Source organism: Gastrolobium bilobum, unplaced genomic scaffold (assembly GCF_033153095.1).
Source record: "Gastrolobium bilobum isolate Gb01-03AN ecotype WA unplaced genomic scaffold, APGP_CSIRO_Gbil_v1 utg3209, whole genome shotgun sequence".
Classification (NCBI taxonomy): Eukaryota; Viridiplantae; Streptophyta; class Magnoliopsida; order Fabales; family Fabaceae; genus Gastrolobium; species Gastrolobium bilobum.
The window spans coordinates 206,258-230,927 of NW_026899772.1; the positions used below are offsets into that span (position 1 = coordinate 206,258).

General features: G+C 32.4%; 4 protein-coding genes across 4 annotated transcripts; all 4 read right to left on the reverse strand.

Annotated features, from left to right (window-relative positions):
• Positions 1–2,274: 2,274 nt before the first annotated feature.
• On the reverse strand, positions 2,275–4,452 carry LOC133293349 (small ribosomal subunit protein uS8z/uS8w-like). Its single transcript, XM_061491904.1, has 4 exons — positions 4,372–4,452; positions 3,614–3,751; positions 3,334–3,494; positions 2,275–2,578 (listed from the first exon to the last, which is right to left on the reverse strand). Exons 2-4 carry the CDS (start codon positions 3,744–3,746, stop codon positions 2,480–2,482), a joined length of 393 nt encoding a protein of 130 aa, XP_061347888.1. The 5' UTR covers positions 3,747–3,751; positions 4,372–4,452; the 3' UTR covers positions 2,275–2,479.
• A 4,694-nt stretch (positions 4,453–9,146) lies between these two features.
• On the reverse strand, positions 9,147–11,872 carry LOC133293361 (endo-1,3;1,4-beta-D-glucanase-like). Its single transcript, XM_061491924.1, has 7 exons — positions 11,589–11,872; positions 11,163–11,184; positions 10,635–10,761; positions 10,387–10,477; positions 10,185–10,274; positions 10,004–10,104; positions 9,147–9,653 (listed from the first exon to the last, which is right to left on the reverse strand). The coding sequence occupies exons 1-7, from the start codon at positions 11,737–11,739 to the stop codon at positions 9,513–9,515; spliced, it is 723 nt and encodes a 240-aa protein (XP_061347908.1). The 5' UTR covers positions 11,740–11,872; the 3' UTR covers positions 9,147–9,512.
• Positions 11,873–14,418: 2,546 nt separating this feature from the next.
• LOC133293382 (UDP-glucose flavonoid 3-O-glucosyltransferase 7-like) lies at positions 14,419–15,801 on the reverse strand. Its single transcript, XM_061491954.1, has one exon. The coding sequence runs from the start codon at positions 15,799–15,801 to the stop codon at positions 14,419–14,421; it is 1,383 nt and encodes a 460-aa protein (XP_061347938.1).
• A 5,522-nt stretch (positions 15,802–21,323) lies between these two features.
• On the reverse strand, positions 21,324–23,839 carry LOC133293339 (endo-1,3;1,4-beta-D-glucanase-like). Its single transcript, XM_061491887.1, has 7 exons — positions 23,590–23,839; positions 23,091–23,112; positions 22,638–22,764; positions 22,409–22,499; positions 22,210–22,299; positions 22,029–22,129; positions 21,324–21,696 (listed from the first exon to the last, which is right to left on the reverse strand). Exons 1-7 carry the CDS (start codon positions 23,738–23,740, stop codon positions 21,556–21,558), a joined length of 723 nt encoding a protein of 240 aa, XP_061347871.1. The 5' UTR covers positions 23,741–23,839; the 3' UTR covers positions 21,324–21,555.
• Between the last annotated feature and the right edge of the window lie 831 nt (positions 23,840–24,670).

Below are 24,670 nucleotides of genomic sequence, written 5' to 3' on the forward strand. Positions count from 1 at the left end.
CTTGCTATGGTCATTGTCATCATTGGATGAAGATGTTCCAAAGTCAGTGGAGTTAGTGAGACTGAGGCTATCACAATGCTTTTGAGACTGAAACATCTCATGGTAATGTTTGGAAATGAAGGTTGGTAACAAGATTATTGGTTTCTGGAACTGAGTTTGATTACTGTTTTCTCCATATAAGGCTTCAAGTTGACGAAAGAATATGTAATGCTTCCCATCATGTCTTCCTCTTTACCTTCTTTTGTCTTCTTGTAATATTTTAAGTTGACAACGGCATGTTGATTATTCTAAATCGAGGGTGTAATTGTAATTTAGGTCCATATTCTCATCAATATTTTACAATCAACCTAAACATTGACTCAAGAAAATTGACTCAAGAAAAACATTTTTGGTAATATTTTGTCCTATCAAACAACTTTTTGATCAAATTCCTGATAAATTTACTTTCCCATCATATTTCTGGTAATCGTGATTTCCGGACAAAAAAAATTATCTTACCAAACACCCCCTAAATCCATATTATAAACCTATTTTATATATATGAGTTTAATATTTCTCGAGTTGTAAGAGATAAATTTATTTTCTATGCAGACATAAAAATGTATGGGCCCATGTAAAGAAAATAAAGAAAAAAATTGTGTTTCACATATTTTTACGTATGTGTAAGAGATAATTTTATCTCCTATTAATTTATACTTGCATAAGAATAACAAGTATTAAATCAAATATTAACCGTTGATTTTTGCCAATTTAATAATTATAATTTATTAAAAATTAATTATTAATTATTAATTAATAAACATTAATCAATAAATTATAATCATTGAATTTACGAAAATAATTAAAGTTGAGAGTGTATTCTCACGATCATAGAACAGAGAAAAACAAACAAAATAGCTAAGAATTCCTGTAAAAGACAATTTTATTTTGTTTTTAAAAAGGGTATCCCCTAATTTGCTAGTCCAACATAAAATACGATACCCAAGGAGTATAACACCAATCGGAAGAATATTTTTAGAAACATTATATCTACAAGTTAACATTTACTCTCCCTCATCATGCAGGTGCAAGTAACCTCGTTCATTACACACAATTCCATTTTCAAAAATAATTTTTTAATTTTTAAAATAAAAAACAAAAAACTTCTTAGATAATATATTTTTATAAAAATAAATCTAAAAATTATATCTATTTTTTATTTTTTTTAAATCAAATTTCAAAACTTATTTAAGTTGGTTTTTTTTTAACTTTTAATTTAAAAAAATAAAAAAAACACTCATTTCATTGACTAGTTTATAAAATAATTTCAAGAAAAAATAACATAACACAATTAAGATTAAGATACAAAACTCTTTTGTGTACACATTCTACTCCTGATCCGCATATTGCGTTCCTTTCTTCACGCGAATATTATATATACAAGACATGAACTTGCACTTTTAAAGTTATATAATTATATTGCATTACCAGAAGTCAATTGAGTATAGGTGTAAATCTATATGAAGACTGAAAAATTACTTGCGCAAATAACGGTTAAAAAAAATATAGCTAGATCATAATATTATCCATACACTTGCATGAGAATATTAAGATATGTGTAAACATAATTTTGGAAGATCATTGTTTAATTTTAATACCGTCACTTAATAACCTTGACGTTTTACAATGTATACGCCACCACAACAACGGATAAGTGCCATGCTTGATATAGCTTGGCTAATACTTCAAATCATCTCAAAATGTGAAATAAATTTTAAAATTTAAATACGTATAAATCATTAAACGAAGAATAAAAAGTTCACATACAGTTTAGTATGTAGATATTATACACAAATTAAAAAAAAAAAATTGTAAATAGAAAATTGAAAAATGTGGACATACAAAACAATGATTTATAAGTTTGGTGTTTGTCAATTTAAATGACATAAGTTATGTCATTTTAGAAAAAAGATAAACAAAAATCATGGGAGAAAAAAAATGGGTGATTTTTTTTTAATTTAAAATTCAAATTTTCTGTGTCTGTATCTCTCTTAAAATGATATAACTTTCTTTCATTTAAAATGACAAACACTTTTCCCTTGATTTATTATAATAAATTTTGAAAAAAAATTATAAGACAGGCTATTTGAAGTAAGAAAAAAACATTAAAGGTGAGAATTCAATTCAATCAATGCAATATCATACCTCATTGGACCATACGGTCCATACCAATTCAACCATAGCTAATGCCCTTTCTCATCAAGCCTTACCCGTTAAATCCAATCAGCCAATACATTTTGGTAAAGGAAAAATATTGACGAAGAAATCAGATAAATTTATCGGAAACAAATTGTTTTTGCAAACAAAACAAATAACATAAAATAAACAGATCCTGCTACGCTATACTTGATAATAATACTACGGGACAAGCACTTCGTTCATTACAACCCGTAAGTCTCAAAAACTGAAACAAGTGCAAAATTTTTAAAGGAAAACTAGACTAATAGAAGAAACCCAGCACTTTGCCACCAACATTCTTTCTCCTAGCCTCTTCATGATCCATGATGCCAGCAGAGGTGGTCAGCACAATATACCCAAACTGCATATTTTCCCAATCAAAGGTCAGGGCAACAATAGAAACCATTTGTACAAAGACTATATCGGTACCCGTATGATTAAAAATTATGGGATACAGGCAAAGCACGTCAAATCATACAAGTAGAGTCCAAAACAGAAGAAACAGTATACCAGAAAATTGTAGAGCACAAATCTATGGCAAGCGGTTATTACATTATAGATAAATTTGAGACGGAAACATGAAAAGAGAAAATTACAAAACTATAGAGGAAAAACAAGTTGGGTTTGGAAAATTTGCAGGGAAAAAAAAAACACCTACACACAAGCAGAGAGAGAGAGACACACACAAAATTCTGCCTTCAGCTGGATCTAAATCTAAGATGCACCCCTAAGTACCCAACTCTGATGGTACTGGAAACATGTTAGATATATATATATATATATATATAGCATAATTTCTAAAGCATCCATGCTTTATAGGTGGTTTGCATATTAAGTAAAAAAAATTGAACAAAAAGAAAGTTGATGATAGCAATATGGACTCGATCATCAAGACAGTTTTTCATAAACTCAGACCTCTATTAACTAAAATAATTATGCTATTTAAATTCTCATATTCCATAAAGTATTAAGCCAATAGAAGATGATCTGTAGCAAAGGAAGTTGGGAAAATACAAGGAGAAATGTTTTTAACTAGTTTCAGGTCTTTTATAATAAGGTCAAAGGACAACATCTCCGAAATTATATAAAATAAGTAAACAGGGCTTTTAAGCTGACCTGTCTTGAGGGGAGCAGCCTAGCAGTCCAACCTTCTACCTCTTTAACACCCACATCGAACCGGGGACTAATAACTCCACATTTGTTCAGTCTACCATTCAATTCAACCACAATTTTTCCAGCCCTGTGATCATCAACGTACTCAAACTCTCCAATGTACCCTAGAAATCATAAGCATACCAAATCAAGGCAAAAACTAAATAACTATAAGGCCAACTGTAATCAATCGAGGTACCATTCAACCAAAAAAAAGATTGACAAACACGAAATACGGAAATACCATGTTTCTGCATCACCAAAAGGAATTTTATAATCACTTTTGAGGACGGCCTAATCATGACCTGGCGCTTCCCCCGCTTCTCAGCATTGTACATGCTCTTGAGAGCATCATTCAAGACACTGACCCTCACCATTATCACTGTTACAAATAACACAAGAATTAACCACACCGACATAAACCAATGTTGTGCAAACCAAATGCTAAGCTGAAACAAACAAACAACAAACAAGCATTTCAACCATATGCTAAGCTAAAACAAACAACAAACAAGAATTTCCATTTTTCAAGGCCTAAAACTGCAAAGTCCAATAACACAACCATATTCATCCTCCCTTATTATTTATCTTGGAGTGGGAGACACATCGGATGAAAATCTGAAGAGAAGCTGCAAGTCTATCTTACATATTGCTAATCCCTAAACAACCTATATGTCATACTAGCTTATGAACAAACTCAACAATATTCTGAACACCACAAATAATTAAAGTTGTGTGTGTATTCTCACGATCATAAAACAGAGAGAGAGAGAAAAAAAAAACAAAATAGCTAAGAATTCCTCTAAAAGACAAATTTTTTTTAAAAAGGGTATCCTCTAATTTGCTAGTACAGCATAAGATACAATACCCAAAGAGTATAACACCAATTTAGCATCATAAATTGTAAGATAACTAGGAAAGCAAAACAAATCCAGGATAACCCACAACCAGATATCGTAGTTGGAACCAAAAAACGACGATTGGATAGAAAGCAGATCTTACCGAGAGAGAACAGAGAAAACTAAGGAAACGGCGCGGGTGGAGAAGAAGGCAATGAGTTGGAGAAGACACGTTTAAAACGACCATGCGTGTGTGTGTTTAGGGTTTAGAAGCAATCAGTTTTTGGGCCGTCAACAGCTTCTCCTCTCTTGGACTTTTTGCCCTTTCTTTCATGGCCCATGTCCATTTAGTTTGAATTTTTTTTTTGAAAATCTTCAATTTCTTTCTTTTTCTTTTTTCTTTTCCGTGAAAATATTACTTGTCTGTTGTTTACTGGAATTAAATATGCAATGATATTTTATTATTTTAACAAAATTGTACATTAAAAAGGGCTTTTGTAAAGTTCAATCCAAGGTTTTTTTTTTTCAATCATACCACTAATTTATTAGGTACAATTTTTCAAATTATTTATCTGTTTTAACAACTTTTGCAAAATTATACATTGTTGGTAAATATTTTCAGCATATTATTTTGAATATTATACTTTTAAAAAAAAAATTAAAGTAAAATTAATAAAGTCAAGCATGTACATATTCTTTTGAGGGCATTTATACACAATTCAATTTTTTTTATATATTAATTCAAAATATTTAATTTAAGAGAAAAATGTTTGTCTTTTTAAATGACACAACTTATATTATTTCACTCTCACAAAGAGGTGGGACCCACATCTTTATACTTTTTTGTCCACTCTCTCCTCATTTATCTATCTCTTTCTCTCACTTAAAATGACACAACTTTACATCCTTTAAAATAATACACATTTTTTCCTTAATTTAAATGTAAAGAATCTTATGTGTCGGGTTTATAACTCAAGTTCACAAAAACAATTCATATAAAATGATTAGTTTATTAGCTAATTGTCACAAATTAAGTATATGAAGATAACTCATTCTAAAAAATTGTTTTTTGATCTTGAATAAAATTTCCGACATATTTAGGTGTGAAACTAATCATTGTTTAATGTATTGAAGTTATTCTCCTCACATATACTTTTCAGTTTTCTTATCCGCGTTTGGCCTAGGAAAATTTATTTTATCCGAAAATCATGATTTTTGAAAATATAGTGAAAAAATGAGTTTTTCAAAATTATTTATCAAAAAATTATTTGATAAGTTAAAATATTACTAGAATTTTTGCATCTAATTTTTTATTTTCTGGATGATATTCTCAGATGGTATTTTAGTTTATATTTTACACACAAAATAAAATCTTGAGAAAATCGCATTCCGAAAAAATTCATCAAAAATCTTCTATCAAATATAAATAAATTGAATTATCACTCTCACTTTTCCGAGAATCTAAAAAAAAATCCTCTGCAAACAGCCGTTGAAACTTTGGCAAAGGTTGATTATTTATTTTTATTTTTTTGGGACCGCATACACAAGTAAAGGGAATTAGCATAAGAGGATTGAATCTCTTTCCTCGAGAAAGCTCTCGATGTCATGTTGAGAATCAGTTCATCTAGTAATTTGCTTGATTTTTATATTATTATTATTACTACTAGTAATGTTATTATGAATTTCCTCTGAAATTACTAAAGAAAGTTTCAATTTACACTAATGAACTTTAAACTATACGTAATTTAGAATTTTAAATTTAAGAAAAGGTCCTCAAACTTTTTCAATATGTGAGAAATTATCCTCTAATACATGCCTACCCTTTTTTAATGAAAGTTTTCATATATTAATTATGTGATAATAAGAATTCTGCCAAAAAAAGAACTGCTTACCAAGGGTATTTAAAATTTAAAAATAATCATGACATAAAATAATAGATTCAGGTAGACTAAATAATTAAATTGGAATTTAGGTAAGTTTTGTTTTTTTTATTTTATTTTTTTACTGGAAAGGTAGTTTTGATTTAATGAAAGGTAATGGTTGTTATTTTGTAATAGTGACTTTATTCCCTACTGGAAGTCACCATTCCCAAAAGTTGAATTGTTTTTAAATTGATGAGTCGAATTTGATGGTATCATACGAATTGTTCCCACACATAAACATGAAATTTATAAAACAATAACGAAATATATAAAGAAAAGTGTTTGTCTATTTAAATGACACAACTTATATCATTTTACTTTAATAAAAAGGTGAGACCCATACCTTTATATTTTTTGTCCACTCTCTCTCCTCCTTTATCCATCTTTTTCTATCACTTAAAATGACACAATTTTTTTTTTTTGTAAACAAAATGACACAATTTACATCCTTTAGAATGATACACACTTTTTTTTATATATAAGATTTTATTGAAGTTTTGATGAATGGTGGGTTCAACTAATTTTTTATTATTATTTTGACTTACTCAAAATAACCGGACTATTAATTCGACTGTGGAAGAGACTGTTTAGATGAGCTTTTTTTCCATTCAAAAGTTATTTTTTTTTTATAAAATAAAGCATTTTTAGAATTTGTTTGATGTTTGGATGCTAACCTGAAAAAGAGGGAGCAGAAGTTAAAAAAATAAATTAAAATCCTTCTTTTCTAAAAAGCTAAAATTTCTAGCTCCTTCCAAAAGTAGAAACCAAAAGTTAACCCATAACTTGCTTGTTGAAATAGGTTTCACATTATAAATGAGTTTCGCTCCAAGGGTTACGATAGAGAAGCTTGCACCAGAACTAGAGAGTATTTCACACTAGAGAAGCTTCAACCAGTAACAAATTTTGTACTAGAGAGAGACTCGTAGTCATTGAAGGAAGAAAAGCAATTGCAGACAAGTGGCTATGGTTCTGATTTCGCACTAGGCTAGGGTTCTGTTGGCATCATTATGGGATTCTTGTTGTTGTTGTTGGTGGTTAAGTCTGGTCTGTGGAGGGGAGTCATATATGAGTAAAATGTATTAAAAAAAAAGTTGTTGCTGTTTTCCTTTTCTTTCATGATTTTTGTCAATTCAGAGATCGTAGAATATATAGTTATATGTATTCCTTGAAAGAAAAAAATATTTATACAGCGAGACTGGATAAAGTTATTTACAGTTATTCTTTATAACTATGTATTATCAATAGTACATAATTATAATGTTTTGAAAAGTGACTGAGAGAAGAGATAAAAAAAACAACTTTAATGTTATAACTATATACTACCACTAACACATAGTTATAAAAGGTAGATAATCTTATTTAAAGTAACTGCAAAAATATTTACCTCATATTCTTTAATTGGAAGCAAAATTGAAGCTCTAAAGCAGTGTTATTAAACTCGGACCGACCCAGCCGAGTCGATCCGGGAACCGGTAAACCGGTCATATAACCGGTCCGGTTGAAGCAACGGATCGGCCATGCATCAAAACCGGTGTGACCCGGTCCGACCCGGCCGGTTTTTATTAAACCCAGTGACCCGGTCGGTTAACCGGTGACCCGACCCGGTCACAAAAAAAAATTCTAAATTTTTTTTTTCAAAAAAAATAAATTATAATGAACATATTTAAATATTTTTTGGCTTATTAACTTACACAAGTTATGTATTTACAATGCTAATATTATCTCAATTATGCACTATGTAAAAAAATTTGATTTGATTTATAGTTAGGGATGTCATTTTTTGAACCTAAAGCCCCGTATCACGATCATTATATTTTTGTTTGATCCTTTATTGGATAATAATATGTGATTTATTATTTTTTATATTAAAATATTTTTGAAATTTTAATTATTTTTTTTAGATATTTGAGTATGTTTATAATTTTTTAATATAAATTATAAAATTATATATAATTACCGGGTCATGCGGTTGAACCAGTGACCCACTGATTGAACCATTGACGCAGTAACCCAGTACCTCGACCGAGTCAATGAACAAGCCGATTTTAATAACATTGCCCTAAAAGTTGAATTTGGAGTACTGTGTCATGATTGTTGAACACTATACGGTCAGTTTCCGTGGAGCTCCCAAACATGTTATTACCTTGCTAGTGTTTGATAAAAGGGATTTGCGTCATGCGACAAGAAAAAAAGAGTTTTTTATAAATATAATATTTTATGAGATTCATATTTTTTGAAACAAAAAAAAAAAAATTAAGTCACGGAAACGAATTTGTATAACATAACAAGTTTATTTTTTCTACAACATAATTTTTATAAAACCCTTGATAAAATGACCCTTTTTTTGTTTGAACATACGAATGACTTTTTTGCTTTAAATATTACATTCAAATATAAAATAATTTTGAATTTTTTAAAAAATATTTTTTAAAAAAAAAAAACCCTATAAAAGGTCCTTTTTTAAAAAATCCATCGGACCCTAAGACATAATTATTAGGTGTCCAATTTGCGGTTGAGTCGATGGAATTATTCCAAGAAAGCTGGTTCCTCCTCTCCCCTCTAACAAGCATAATTCTGTGTGTTTTGTGGATGAAACAGATTATAAAATGGCTATAAGGTTGTATAAGAATAATATGCAGGACAAATTTGTTATCTTATGCTGAAAAAAAAAATTCATGGGACCTACTTTTTCTTTAAAAAAAAAAAAAAAATGCTTGTGAAAGTTTCTATGGATGTGCATGCGGAAAATTGTTTTCAGCCACGTGAGGAAACAATTCCCCATAGTTATCAAACCTAATCTTAAGGATATATAGAATTCCAATTACATAGATTGATAAATAGATAAAATTTCATTCAGAATGTTGCCTTAAATTTTTAATGTAGTTTCAAGATCACACAAATCAAAAGGAAGATTAACAATACAAAACATCGAAACTCTTCTACTTTTGTAATATGATATAAAATAGCGACACAACATCAAACTAATACACAAAATACGAATACAACAAAACAGAAATATTAATAAAAAGGACATAAATTAAGGTGAAGGGACAAACCTAAACATTATTACCTAATCATTACAGCACGAAACATAAAGACAAGAGTAAACTTACTGATTATTCTTCGGGATATTCATTCTTGAAACACTATACGGTACTGATTATTCTTCGGGATATTCTATTCTTGAAACTATCTGTAGCTAATACTACTTACTCCCTTTAATATATCGAACATAAAAAATTAAAGAGTGAACTTACAAGCCACGGTCAAGAAATGCCGTTTAATCCAAGACTTATGCATTAACCATCTCTCAATAAAAACTAGATTTTCTGTCAACTTGATTTCAATAACAGGAGGCATCTTCTGGTGGTGAAAACAATCTTCACTTGACATGCTTGATAAACCAATTCAACATGTCCTGATGGGCCTCTTCTGCACTCTTAACAGCTGCTTCATCATCAACATTGTACCGCACAGTCCATCCATGGCCAACACCAGGGTATAGCTTCACAAAGCTTTCAAACTGATAAAAAAAGCATAAACAACTTGGAGTCGAAAGTGAACCTATATTGATATTTTGACTAGGGTAGTTAATAGAAATTGGAGAATGTGATGACACTACTCTTATAGGGAAGACGGAATTTATTTGCATTCAAAACAGTTTTTTATTGTTCAAATATTGAGGACACTGATGCTTCAATTCTGCTGGACTATTTTCTAACTGTAATAAAATCCTAAAACCTCCGGAGGTCATTGTAGCTGCTTCATCAAAAAATTCGGAATTTTGTTTAGGGGTTAAGGTTTGAAGAAATTAGTTTTTGCAAAGGAAATCTAATCAGGAGAATAAACAAAGGATTCCCCCAAATTTCTCACCTCTGCTCTTACAGACAACATCTCTTCAATTTGTTTCAACCTTTCTGGTGGAAAATAAATGTCAAATTCAGCTCCCAATATAGCAATAGGAACCTTGACCTCTGAAGAAAAACTAAGTTAAGTTTGTCACCAATCTCTATAATTATTTGTTTAACCAGAAAACTGAAAAGCACAAGTTTACCATTAACTTCATTGTCTATGAATGGAGCAGGATGCAGAATAACTCCGGCCTGAATGTCACGGGTAATTGCCAATTTAAGAACCACCATCCCTGGAACAAAGCTAGCAAGTTAAACCATTCCACATCCCTTATTACAGGGATTTATTAATTATTTCTTTTCGTTAATCGATAATGAAGTTTTATAAGCAAAAAAATGAGTCACCTCCCCAGCAGAAACCTGCAGCCCCTATGGCTGTGACACCTTTACTCTTTAGAGCAGCAATTAGAGGTTTGGTGTCTTCACACGCCTTATCCTATAAGGAAAATATATAGCATGTTTGCTTAAAATATATTGTAATAGTAAAATCTTATGCAAACCAACAAGTGACCAGGCTGAATGCTATGATATGAATTAGGAAATTAGATATAGAAAAAAAAAAACAAAACTAAATCTATGAGCAGGAAACTAACCGCTCCATGAGCATTTAGCCATGAAACTCGATCGAATTGAGGATTATCCATATCAAAGGGGTCGCTATACAGAAGATCAGGAACAACAACCAAGAATCCAGTTGCAGCTACTTTGTCCGCAAGTTTCCTTTACAGTGAGTGAATGTCAAAGCTATTGCAAATAATCTCACAGGAAGTAAATCTGATTCAGTGATGAAGCATTGAAGCCTAATAATAGCTAACTTGAGGGGCTTGTTACATAAAAATGATCATTGCTTAAAATAAAATAAGGAGAAGCTTCAACTTTTGTTAATTTTATGGCAGATTGTAAATCAAATACTAATATCAAGAGATTCCATCTTCCTCAAGCGATTGGTCAAATTGAGAAAAAAAAAAGGAAATTATAAATCCTTAATATACAGTCCTACTCACTCCAGCCACTCTCCCAGATTCCCCTTGCAATTATCATGGAGAGCATAGGCACAAGGGATTCAATATTTATATTCATATAACGTACAAAGGAGCCATAGTAGTGAAAATTTCATTTACCTTAGATTTGGTGATTCATAACCTGAAAATTTTCCAAAACAACTTACGATTAGATTTATGTTGCAAGTATCTTCAAAACATGACGGTTCTCAATCAAACTTGAAACACCTACACTTTCCTTGATCCAGAGTTCATGCATGAGTCAAGTTCTTATAAAATTAATGCAGGTAGTGGTGGAACACACACCACTCATAAGCATAACAGGTTGTGACTTAAAGCATGCTTTATTAGCTATCTTTCTTATTCCTTTTTTTATGGTTTCAGGAAAAGCCCATATTCAGAGTTGTGTTGAATTTGAGAGCAAGCATGCATATATATATATATATATATATATATAGTTGAATAATGTAAACGACACAGTTAACATAAGATAAAAGTAACACAAGTACAAAGATAAGAAATTGGTGATGGGTTGTTTTACTTTACCAAATACATCAGAAATAAGGATGAGTGCCAATTTGGAATCATGAGGTCCAGTGACATAGTATTTAAGTCCTCCAAGTTCAAGGACAGTCCCTGCTCCGTGGATACCTGAGTTCAGGTTAGGTGGGTTCTCAAAACACTGAGCACTTGACATGGCAGCTAAGATATGCTAATGATGAGTCACTGACTGCAGAGAAAGATAGTGAGTAGTCACACTTCTATGACCTTTGAGGATGAGTAACAGGAAAGAGAAGCAACGCTACAAGAGAGCGTTTGGTAGATAAAATATTTTTTTATTCGAGAATTTTGATTTTTAAAGATAGAAAAAGCGTTTGGTAAATAAAATATTTTTTTATTCGAGAATTTTGATTTTTAAACTGCCATTTTAAAATGAAATAAAATTATGTCATTTTAAGATAAATATAGACACAGAATAAATTTTTTTATATAAATTTAAATTAAAAGAACCAACCCACTTTCTTTTTTCCATAATTTTTATTTTTTGTGTCTATCTTTATTTTAAAATGACATAACTTATATCATTTAAAATGATAAACTCCAAGTCCTTTAAAGATATAACGAAAATATTTAATTTACTATAATATTTGAAAATTAAAAAATTTAAAAAATTTAATTTTTTGAGAATTCTGAAAAACACGACTACCATACTTTGTAAATATATGAAACCATGAAGAGGATTGACCCTTGTCACCATACGTTGAAGACCGTCACTGAATACGTCATAAAAATCTATGTTTGCACTGAACCGAAGCCTGTGTTCATCTCACTCTCACAGTTCCCAATTGTTCCTGGCTGTGTTATCTGGGCCACCGCCTCCAATTAGGCCCAAAGCTATATGAACGAAGGCAGGCTTTATCTTACGAAGCTACTATTTTATTTTTAAATTTTAGAATAGATTAAAAATGTATATTATATATACATTATATTTATACAATATTATATCAATTTAAAATTGTGTGATATTTTGAATATTAAGTTTGACCTTATACACTTTTTAAATATAATGAATTTTTATTATTGTTAAATTTCATAAGTGTTGACATAAACAATTAAGGTAAGTTGTAATGGAGTAACTACTAAGTTTGCATCCCTCAAGGGATTAAGTATTTCGATAAAGCTCTTGCAGGGTCATCATAGATGCAATCTCTCGAAGGTTGAGAAAATGAGGAGTGTGTGTAAGTTACAGTGGCTCTAAAATCGGGTAGAATAATAATTTATGAAAATATGAAATATCATGTGTCTTTTCTACGGGAGGAAAGTAACTTATACACGTAGGAAAATATTACCTAATAATGAAAGAGTAAGCGATAAGGCAAAACCATTAGCCAAATCCTCACAATTGTAGTAAAAAGTCTCACCATCCTGCACGTACAATGGTGAGTTGTGTAAAGGTAAAAAAATATCCCCGTGAGTTTCATATGCTCAATATGAGGTGTAAAAGAGAATAGACCCTTACTAGGTCTTTGTAGGTTGATCTATTATATTGGCTGTATGAAGACAATTTAGAACACAAAGAAATAAATAGTGGTAATTTATACAAAATAAATAAATAGTTACAATCTAATGATTGTATAGATAAAAGTATTTTTTATAAAAAGAATTATTAAATAAAATAAAAATTATATCATTTAATAAATTCATCCATCCTCATATAATCATATTGTTATGGATGAAACTATATAGGATGTCTAATGGATAGGATGAAAAATGGTACATTGACAGACGAAGTGTGATTTTGTTTTGTTTTGTTTTTTTTTTTCATTTTAGTCATTCTTCAAATTTTTATAGTAAATGTTTGTAAAGTGCGATAATATCTCGTTATCATAAAAAAATAATGACATAACTCTAATCGACCTCTATAAAAAACCATATCCTAGGAATATTTTTTTGTCTTTATTTTTTTAAAAAAATTATAAACTCTGTACGGTTTTCTCTTTTATCATTTATATTCCTATATTTTTTTCTTACTAATTACATCCTCTATAATTCCCCGCCCCCCATTTAAGTCTATGTTTAACTCGTTAGTAATTGAACTAATTTGTCTAATATATTCCTATTTTATTTTCACTGATTTGAAGATTCGATTTTAGACCTTTCTACGGGCATTTCCTTTCTTTCCCTTCTACCACAGCCACTATCACTTCTTGTTTATGAAAGAATTGTGTGTAATAGCGCCCTAAGTAAATACGTTATAAGAAAGTAAATTGTTTGGTGTAATTGAATGATTAGCTCTATGAGACTGTGACTAATTTTAAATCTTGCCATTGTATTTATTATTGTTATTGTTATTTGGTTGCTTCGTGGGTGTATACATTCTAATTCTATCATAGATGAATCTCATGACTTAATTATCTGGATGTGCTGCGGAATGACTTTGCATGCTAATCCATTTCTATTTATATTCAAGTAAGTTTCTTGAGTTCTTTTTACACTACAAGAAATGTCTTTATTATTAACAGAATTTTTCGACTTGAAAAAAATTCCGTTGAAATTATTGACGGAATTTTTCACAGAATCTGTTTTTCGTCAAAAAATTTCGACGGATAAATGATTCAAACTTTCAAACAATAGACTAGCGCAAAAAGTTAAGCAGATTAAGTAGAAAATATTTATTTTTTTTAAAAAAATTTACACATAAATCAAAAAGGTCACTTCCTAAGAAAGCATTTATTATGTATAAATCTAACAACTTTTTCTCAAAAAAAAAAAAAAAAAAAAACTAGATGGAGTGCTCGCGATAAACTCACGACTTGATAAGAGAAGGTTTTGAATGGTCAAACATGTATGAAGTTAAAAATCAAGTGTAATGAAATTAATCAATTGACTTAATATCTCTAAGATGTTTAAGATGATGAATTAGTGCCCTTAAATTGTTGTGCGATGACCCACCCTCCGCAACAGCTTGTGTAGCCTTGGTGGCAAGGCGACGCGCACCCCGTCTGATCTCTTCAGCTTCATCTCCACCGTCCATCAACCTCCTCACAGCTTTCTCTATTTTATCTCTGGTCACAAGCTTCTTCCTCTCCCCAAAACCCAAGATTCCCCACTCCTCTGCGCCCACGCTCACACCAATCCGATGCACCTCAGTTATCAGCTTCTCATTGTAAAAGTGATCAGTGTGCACCGGCCACGTTATCATCGGCACACCGGCGCTGACACCCTCCAGCACCGAGTTCCACCCGCAGTGCGTAAGAAACCCCCCAACGGCAGGGTGGTCGAGAATAACCAACTGCGGGGCCCACCCCCTTAGTATCATCCCTCTCTCCGGCAGCAACTCCATCTTTGTCTCCTCCGCCACCACCCAGATAAACTGGTGGCCGGAAGCTTCGATCCCGGCGGCGATCTCTTGGAGCTGGTTATCGGGGAAACGACATAAGCTCCCGAAAGAGATATACACAACCGAGTTAGGTTTCTTAGAGTTGAGCCAACTCAGGCACTCGTGCGCGCTCACCACACTATCGTATCCCCTATCGGCTTTCTCTACATTGGACTTGTGAACCAGAGAGGCTGGACCAAGGTGCCAAGCCTTGTGGCCTGTGGTTCTCTCGTAATGCTCCACGTACTCACTCTCCATTTCCACGAAGTTGTTCACGATGAGCCCGCTACTCTTCAACTCCATTTCAAGCAACGGTTCAATGTAGTCGACGACCTCCTCCGGTGGTCTCACGCTCATGGTGATCGCGTGGGGAAGATCCGTGAAGACAAACGAACCCGAACCAGAACGAAGCTCCGGGTGAGAATTGAAGGAGTTCATGGCGCAGGTGGATAAGAGGCTGAAGGTGTTGAAGACGAGTCTAGGGATTTTCAAGGTGTTCGCTAGGTCGTAAACCCACGGGTGAAAGAAGTCGGCGATGATACAGTCCGGTGGGTTGTGGTTGACGAAATGCTCCACTGGTTGACGGAGCAGCATGGCGGCTTTGGTGATTCTTGCGGCGTCGTCCAAGTTGTTGACGGAGCTCATGCTTTCGACGCCGACGGGGAGGCCGACTTGCTCGGAGGGGAAGACGACGGTGTGGATGTTGAAGTTGTCGTTGGATTTGACAATGTTTTTAGCGTTGGAGGGAGTGGTGATGATGGTCACGTGCTGTCCGCGTGAGGCGAAGAGCGTTGCTATATCGCAGAGTGGGATCACGTGACCTGCTGCTAGGAATGGGAGGAAATATAGTTTCAAGGGTCGTTGATTAACTTGCTCCATTTTCGGTGGTGTCTGTCTACTGAATGGAAGTAGAAGTAGTGATGCTATTGCTAAGTTTCCTAATCTTTAAATAGAGGGAAAACTCGTCATTGGAGAGAGAATATAATGTATGTATTGAAAAGAGAAAAAAAATATTTTTTTTAAGATAACTGTAATCTCTTGAGCGGAAGATGATCCGGATGTAAATTTTTTATTATTATATTAACTTATACAAAACATTGAAACTCTTCCACTTTTATAATATGCTATAAAATGGCGACACAACACTACAAAATTTGATGCATTCGGAGGAGGTTATATATGCAAATTGTAGCGGTCAATTACCTCAATCAAAGATATTTCTGGCCATACGTCTCAATATGCTTTCCAGTATTTATTTTATTTTTTTAAATATTTCAATCAATTATTACTTCACGTCGGACGAGTTCAGATTATTTATATGTAACCGCTTGCATAACTCAATTTTACCGCCGGAATTTGTTAGTGTTTCTTGGCATTTTATGCCTGTCACAATGTGTTTCTTATTTTTGGCCATTTATGACAGCCACAAATGACATTTTTGAGCCTCCAAAGAGTGTGTGTCATTGCTTTTGAAATTACTTTAAACGGGTGGTTTGGTATAAATTTTTTGGTTGAAATGTTGTGAAAGTGGGGTGCGAAATTCCCCCATATTTGGTATAAGTAAGAGTAAAAATAATTTTAATATATTTTTTTCCCATTATTTTTTTTAACTACACATTCTAAAAAAATGGTATTGCTTTTTTCCACCGACAACGCGTAACAACATTTTGAGATGAAAATGTCTGGGTAAAATGAATGTTTGATGACTGACAAGAGATTCAATATTCAAAATGATGGATAATTTTGTCATTTCGATTCAGATTCCCATCAATAATTTACAATCAACCAAACATAGCATTAGTAAAATTAACCCAATATTCCAGAAAAAAAAAATTTGACTTACCAAATATCTTTTTGTATCTTATCTGGGAAAAAAAAAATCTCACCATATTTCCGAAAATCTTTTTTTCTCAGTAAAAAATATATATCCTCTATCAAACACCTCTAAAATTCATGTTTCAGCTCTCATTGTCTTTGGACCCATACATTTGACTAAATCCAACAAGTTAAAAAAAGTAAATATGAACTAAATGATGATAGTTCAATTGATGCCATAAAACTGAGCATGCGGAGATAAGCGTATATGTTCGATCCTTCCCAGTATTGTCATTAGGAGTTTAAAGTCTTAATTCCAGTACTCATCTCGAATAGGACTAGTTGCGAAGCAATGAGTCAATTGGAATATCTTAAAAAAAAAAGTAAATATTACCAAATGATGGTAGCTCACTTGGCGCCAGTGACCTAAACTGGTGGAGTGAAAGTATGCATTTGATCCTCTCTAGTATCGTCTTTGTGAGAGGTTTAAAGCCTTAATCTTGGGATCCACCCCGAATCAGATTAGTTACGAAATGATGAAACGATTGAAATATCTAAAAAAAAAAAGTAAATATGAAACTGATCCCACTAAGTATTAGGGGTGGCAATATGGGTTGGCTCGTCCCGACGCGCCACCAACCCGCCAAAAACGGGGCGGGGCGGCCTGCTATTAAATATGAACTGAAAAATGAACTCACCCTGTTTTATGTTGGGTTAGCGGGTCAACCCACCAACCCATCACTTAAAAAATTAATTAAAATTCAAAAATAAATTATATTTTATGAATTTTTCTTATTTTATTTTATTTTATTTCATACTTCTCTTAATTTTTTTGGTCTCAATCTTAAATGTATACTAATATTCAGTTAAACATTCTGTAGGAACTCATCTGTCTCCATATATAGATAACATTTGTCATAAATACAATTTTTATTCTTTATTTTTCTAGGGAGTACTAAGATAAAAAAGTTTTTGGATATCATAAAAACTTAATGACAAATGAAATACTAATTAATTGTAAAAAAAAAATAAAAAAAAATATAAGCCGACGCGGGGCGGGTTGAACCCGTTTTGACCCACTTTTAGGCAAAGCGAGTTGAAGTGAATTGGTGGGCTAAAAACTTCAATTCAACCTGTCCCATTTTGGTGGATTAAGCGATCGAGCTCAACCCATATTGCCACCTCTGCTGAGTATCAGTTGTCCAGAAATTAACACATTAAATAACACATCACAAATAGAAAAATGATATACTGTTTTTACAAAATAAAACGATATACTTTAACTCACAAATCATCAAAACACATTTTCTATTTTTTTTTGGTACCTACACATTTTCAAATTTAAATTGCTAAAAGTTTGCAATGTCATAATTGTATTACAGAACATCTCACGTTTTATTTATTTTTTCTACTGTTTTTTTTTTTCTATTTTGTCGTTCATTTAATTACTTGCCATAATTCAGTGTCTTAAATCTTCAGACTCAAATGAAAAAACAAGGTTGCTTACAAGGAACAGCCTTTCAAAGTCTAGAAGACTATATATTCCCATCAAACTTTCCTAAAATAGGTTTCAAAAACCATTCAAAATAAATATATGAATTTGCATTCATGCTACAAAACAAAAATTCAGGGGGCGTTTGATACAAGAGAAATTTTTTTTTACCGGAAAAAAAATATTTCTAAGAATATGGTAAGAAAATATTTTGCACGGGAAAATATTAAAAATGTGTTTGGTAGGTCAAAATATTACTGGGAAAGTAAGGTAAATTTTACTGATGTTACGTTTGGTTGATGGTAAAATATTGATGAAAATGTTAATTGAATTTACCAAATTATCCATCTTTTTTGAATTTTGTACGTATGAAACATTCATTTTAGTACTTGGTCCATCTCTGTAGGTTGGAAAAGTTATTTATGAAAATAAGACATCATTTATAACACCACTGCAACAAACAAAAACTTTGATTTCCATCATGAGCTGCGGTTTTTACATGTGATGAGTGATATATTACATTGTCAAATACTAAGAAGGCAAAAACTAATCAAGGAGGTAACACCTTGCTCTCTGAAACTAATCAAAAGAGTATTCTACCAACATACTGACACAAGGAGGTAACACCATGCAGTTGTTGAATATTTATACAGAAATGCGTACGAAGAATAACATAATCACAATCTGAAATCAACAGAAAAAATAAATACCATATGTAAAGAAGGATTTTTTTTATCCAGTCCTTAGTGAAAAACTCAAATGCTTAGGATATTTTTTATCTAGGAATTTCTTACATATCTTCATACCAAACATTGTAAAAAATTATTACCAAACTCACTTACCCATCATTCCAATCAAAAATCCCATACCAAACACTCCTTAGAGAAAAATCTTTTACCTTGTGAAGGGCAGAAATACATTCATATTATGAGTATGCCTCAACGGTACACATTAGAAAAGTATAAGGTTTATCATCTCAAAATAACGAGGTTGCAAAGTGCCAAAATCATGTGAAACTATAATAAATCAGCCAGAGCTTTATCATCTCAAATAAAAATTCCATCAAGTAAAATAAATCTATCTTAAAATTCCACAATCCACAATAGTCTCAACTGATGCATCCATCACTCAATTTGATGTTAACTCTAATTACAAAACCAAAAATTTGGCAAAAAAAAGTCTCAAAACCCAAGTTAAGGATAATTACTATCTAATGAAGAGCTTTTGTATGGTGTTGGAATACCTTCTTCACTCCCTTCATCCTACGAAAGGCATTGCACCATTTTAGCATGCTTAAAAGAATAAGACACTTAATTTCGCTTAAAAAGTAATAACTAAGTTCAATATTAAAAATAAATATATAAAATCATTACTATTGGAACGGAGACAATACTTAACAAAGCATCCAACTCAGGAGGAATTTGTCCATCCTTATTTGTATATACACAAGCATTATTATTTGTAATGTCTTGACATTCTGTTCAGAAGCTGCTAGCTTGGTCTTCAAAGTAATAACTTCCTCTCTTAATTGAGAATTTTCAACTGAATTCATATTTGAGAAAATAGAGCCTAAACTATTAAATGGTATGTGGTGGGTCCAAATGCAATACTATTAAGTGTTTTGGTCCCAATACTTTGGCAACCGCCTCATTTGTTAAAATTTTAGTAGAATTAGTGTTCTGACTTAATTCGTGAATTTTCTCATGTACATGTAAGAAAAATTCATGAATCTGATATGAAGAGAGAAATAAGAAACAGTGTGGTCACAATCTTGCTGGAAGCACCAATGACCATGGCCATGTCATCAGACACTCAAGTACTTGACCAACAAGAACATTGAAGAATGGAAATTGGGGCAATCTGATTCTGACCAACAAGTCTATTCATCATCAAAGATAGCAGCCAGAAGGAGAAGTCAACGGTGTGGATGTTAAAGTTGTGGTTGGATTTGACAAGGTTTTTGGCGTTGGAGGGAGTGGTGATGATGGTCACGTGCTGTCCGCGTGAGGCGAAGAGCCTTGCTATGTGGCAGAGTGGGACCTGCTGCTAGGAATGGAAGGAAATATAGTTTGAGAGCATTGAATTGGATTCATGGGTGACAGTTAATGCTAAGTGCTTGTGTGAAAATATGCGACACGTAATGCACGCATGCATGCATAGGCAGAATGTCTAATTGGAACTTGGCTGATTTTGGCATACTTGCAGAGATTTTTGTGTATGTGCAAACTTTTTTAAATTGTTCTGTTACAACCGTTGAGAGTTCTGCATGTATCAGTTCAGTTTTAGTATTGTAGAATTTTTTATTAGTATTATTTTTTAACTAAATTAGTATTGTAGAATTTACATATGAATACTATGAAAATAGCATTGCTTTGTAAAAGTATTACTCTTGTATTTGAACCACTATTCTGCTATTTCTTTTTACTACTTAAGCAACCACGCCTTATCCCACCAGATACATCTGGATTATGTAATTTGGTATTTAATGGAGATATACAAGAGTTTATCATGTGAATAACTTTTTTTTTTAGAGAGGTAATATCTATTTACTCCATCCTTTTGTGATGATCACAGATACTCTCTTTATTTTGTAGCTTCCCTTATGCATGGCCTACAGTTCCACCTCCAGTTGCTGCGAGGCTTGTCGCTTATGTGTGTTGAAGGAATCTTTTCTGAGGAAGGTAGTTGTCTCAAGAAAGAACAGCTGAGAGGCTTTTCCTTGTTTATTAACATGGTGTTGAGTTGCAATGAGTTTTTCCCACATTATGCCCAACTTTTAAATTTTATTGTGGTTTGTTTTCAGCTTCTGTGCTGTATTCTGGTTTAAAAAGTGGCGATTGATGCCAGGTTTGAGCTAATCTCAAGAAATGAGAGCTTTCACCGGGATTTTGCTTGCCTTATGTACATGTACTGTTCACTTTTCATGAGAATTCTAAATAGAATGAAGATGTACTGGAAGTTGCTAGATTATCATATTTGAATTGGAGGATGGATAATATTTTTGGTCTTAATAAAGATTTTTGAAGGAAAATTATTAGTAAATACACTATGAGAATTTGGACTTTCTTCTCGTCTCACTGCTAAAAACACTATATACGGTACTGAATATTCTTTGGGATATTTTATTCTTGAAACTATCTGTAGCTAATACTACTTACTCCCTTTAATATATCGAACATCAAAGACTAAGAGTGAACTTACAAGCCACGGTCAAGAAATGCCGTTTAATCCAAGACTTATGCATTAACCATAACTCAATAAAAACTAGATTGTCTTTCAACTTGATTTCAATAACAGGAGGCATCTTCTGGTGGTGAAAACAATCTTCACTTGACATGCTTGATAAACCAATTCAACATGTCCTGATGGGCCTCTTCTGCACTCTTAACAGCTGCTTCATCATCAACATTGTATCGCACAGTCCATCCATGAGCAACACCAGGGTATAGCTTCACAAAGCTTTCAAACTGACAAAAAAACAATTTGGAGTCAAAAGTGCACATATTGATATTTTGACTAAGGTAGTTAATAGAAATTGGAGAATGTGATGACACTACTCTTATAGGGAAGACGGAATTTATTTGCATTCAAAACAGTTTTTTATTGCTTAAATATTGAAGGACACTGATGCTTCAATTTTGCTGGACTATTTCTAACTGTAATAAATCCTAAAACCTCATTGTAGCTGCTCAATTAAAAAATTGGAAATTGTGTTTTGGGGTCAAATTTTGAAGAAATAGATTTTGCAAAGGAAATCTAATCAGGAGAATCAACAAAGGATTCCCCCAGAATTTCTCACCTCTGTTCTTACAGACAACATCTCTTCAACTTGTTTCAACTTTTCTGGTGGAAAATGATTGTCAATTTCAGCTCCCAATATAGCAATAGGAACCTTGACCTCTGAAGAAAAACTAAGTTAAGTTTGTCAACAATCTCTATAATCATTTGTTTAACCAGAAAACTTAAAAGCACAAGTTTACCATTAATTTCATTCACTGTGATTGGACCAGGATGCAGAATAACAGCAGCCTGAATGTCACTGGAAATTGCCAATTTAAGAACCACCATCCCTGGAACAAAGCAAACAAGTCAAACCATTCCACATCCCTTATTACAGGGATTTATTTTTTCCCTTTTGTTTATTGATAAAGAAGTTGAATAAGCAAAAAATTGAGTCACCTCCCCAGCAGAAACCTGCAGCCCCTATGGCTCTAACACCTTTACTCTTTAGAGCAGCAATTAGAGGTTTGGTGTCTTCACACGCCTTATCCTATAAGGAAAATATACAAACATATTGTAATATTAAAATCTTATGCAAACCAACAAGTGACCTGGCTGAATGCTAGGATATGAATTAGGAAATCAGATATAGAAAAAACAAAACTGCATCTATGAGCAGGAAACTAACCGGTCCATGAGCATTCATCCATGCAACTCGATCGAATTGAGGATTATCCATTTCAAAGAGGTCGCCATACAGAAGATCAGGAACAACAACCAAGAATCCAGCTGCTGCTACTTTGTCCGCAAGTTTCCTTTACAGTGAGTGAATGTCAAAGCTATTGTAAATAATCTCACAGGAAGTAAATCTGATTCAGTAATGAAGGATTGAAGCCTAATAATACTATGATAGCTAACTTTGGGAGCTTGTTACATAAAATTGATCATTCCTTGCAATAAAATAAGTAGAAGCTTCAATTTTTGTTAATTTTACAGCAGATTGCAAGGTCAAAAGACTAATATCAAGACATTCCATCTTCCTCAAGCAATTGGTCAACTTGTGGGTGCATAGGCACAAGGGGTTCAATATTTATATTTATGTAACGCACAAAGGGGCCATGGTAGTGAAAATTACATTTACCTTAGATTTGGTGCTTCATACCCTGAAAATTTTCCAAAAAAACTTAGAATTAGACTTATGTTGCAATTTTCTTCTAGACATGATGTTTTTCACTCAATCTTGAAAGACCTGCTCTTTCCTTGATCTAAAAAGCATGAGTGAAGTTTTTATAAAATTAATGCAGATAGTGGTGGAACACACACCACTCATAAGCAGAACAGGTTGTGAATTAAAACATGCTTTATTAGTTAGTCTTTCTTATTCCTTTTTTTATGGTTTCAGTAAAAGCCCATATTCAGAGTTGTGTTGAATTTGAGAGCAAACATATATAACATAGTTGAAGGAAAACTGTATCTTATTTTAAAGGAGTTAAAGTTGAGAGTAAAAAGATATAAGTTATGTCATTTTAAAGGATAAATATTTTTCGCATAGTTGAATAATGTAAACGACACAGTTAACATAAGATTAATGTAACACGGGTGCAAAGATAAGAAATTGGTGATGGGTTGTTTTACTTTACCAAATACATCAGAAATAAGGATGAGTGCCAATTTGGAATCATGAGATCCAGTGAGATAGGATTTAAGTCCTCCAAGTTCAAGGACAGTCCCTGCTCCATGGATACCTGAGTTCAGGTTGGGTGGGTTCTCAAAACACTGAGCACTTGACATGGCAGCTAAGATATGCTGATGATGAGTCACTGAGTGCAGAGAAAGATAGTGAGTAGTTACAGTTCTATGACCTTTGAGGCTGAGTTGTTGACAGGAAAGAGAAGCAAGACTACAAATATACAATGAACCCGTACCAAAAGGCGTCACTGAATACGTTAATAAACAGAAGAGCGTACGTCATAAAAATTTGTGTTGACCCGCGGGTCGATCAAGAACTCAGCGACGGCCACGTATTGAAACGGGACAAAACCGGTCACATCAGTCATGAAAATCAGCCACTCATGCAATTTTTATAATAATAAAAAATAAATAAATATCTATTCGGTCCTCGACAAATTTCACGATACCCACTTTATTTCCTAGCAAATAAAAAAGTTATTCGTGGTCTTTAAGAAATTTAAAATGAATTCATTTTAGTCCTTTTGAGGGATTAATGTGGATCTTTCTTGAATTTGTGAAGAACCACGATTTCAACTAAATGGATTCATTTTAAATTTCTTAAGGACCACAAATAGCCTTTTTATTTGCTAGGAACTAAAGTGGGTATCGTAAAATTTGCTGAAGACCAAAAAGAGTATTTACTCTTTTTATTTTTGTTTGTTCGTAGCATATTTTTCTATAGTGACATTAAATTTCAATTTACAAATTGAAGTAATTTGTGAAATAATAAATTAAATTAAGAGAAGGTGATATATTAATTCTTTACGATTCCATTTTTATGGGAAGAATTGTTGATAAATACTTTATAATTATTAAATATGGTTAGTTGATGATAATTAGTAGAAAAATTATATATGGTTACATGATACTTGAATTTTTTTTGTTTTTTATTTCTTTTATAATATATTATATGTGATTATTATATATGATTTTTTTTATCCCTACAAAAATTATATATGCTTGCATGCAGTCGAGTATAACAATTTTTAC

What these genes read in the sequence shown, in the direction of transcription:
- LOC133293361 (XM_061491924.1), bottom strand. Translation starts at nt 11,739, where the DNA reads ATGTCAAGTGCTCAGTGTTTTGAGAACCCACCTAACCTGAACTCAGGT. An exon ending in TGCAGGTTTCTGCTGGGGAG is followed by an intron (nt 10,275 to 10,386) that starts GTGACTCATTTT and finishes GCTTTGTTCCAG; the next exon opens with GGATGGTGGTTCTTAAATTG. An exon ending in TGTTGTCTGTAAGAGCAGAG is followed by an intron (nt 9,654 to 10,003) that starts GTGAGAAATTTG and finishes TTTTTTTATCAG; the next exon opens with TTTGAAAGCTTTGTGAAGCT.
- LOC133293382 (XM_061491954.1), bottom strand. Translation starts at nt 15,801, where the DNA reads ATGGAGCAAGTTAATCAACGACCCTTGAAACTATATTTCCTCCCATTC.
- LOC133293339 (XM_061491887.1), bottom strand. Translation starts at nt 23,740, where the DNA reads ATGTCAAGTGCTCAGTGTTTTGAGAACCCACCCAACCTGAACTCAGGT. An exon ending in GGATGAATGCTCATGGACCG is followed by an intron (nt 22,500 to 22,637) that starts GTTAGTTTCCTG and finishes TTTTCCTTATAG; the next exon opens with GATAAGGCGTGTGAAGACAC. An exon ending in CACAGTGAATGAAATTAATG is followed by an intron (nt 22,130 to 22,209) that starts GTAAACTTGTGC and finishes GTTTTTCTTCAG; the next exon opens with AGGTCAAGGTTCCTATTGCT.
- LOC133293349 (XM_061491904.1), bottom strand. Translation starts at nt 3,746, where the DNA reads ATGGTGAGGGTCAGTGTCTTGAATGATGCTCTCAAGAGCATGTACAAT. An exon ending in TTTGGTGATGCAGAAACATG is followed by an intron (nt 3,495 to 3,613) that starts GTATTTCCGTAT and finishes TATGATTTCTAG; the next exon opens with GGTACATTGGAGAGTTTGAG. An exon ending in GGCTGCTCCCCTCAAGACAG is followed by an intron (nt 2,579 to 3,333) that starts GTCAGCTTAAAA and finishes GAAAATATGCAG; the next exon opens with TTTGGGTATATTGTGCTGAC.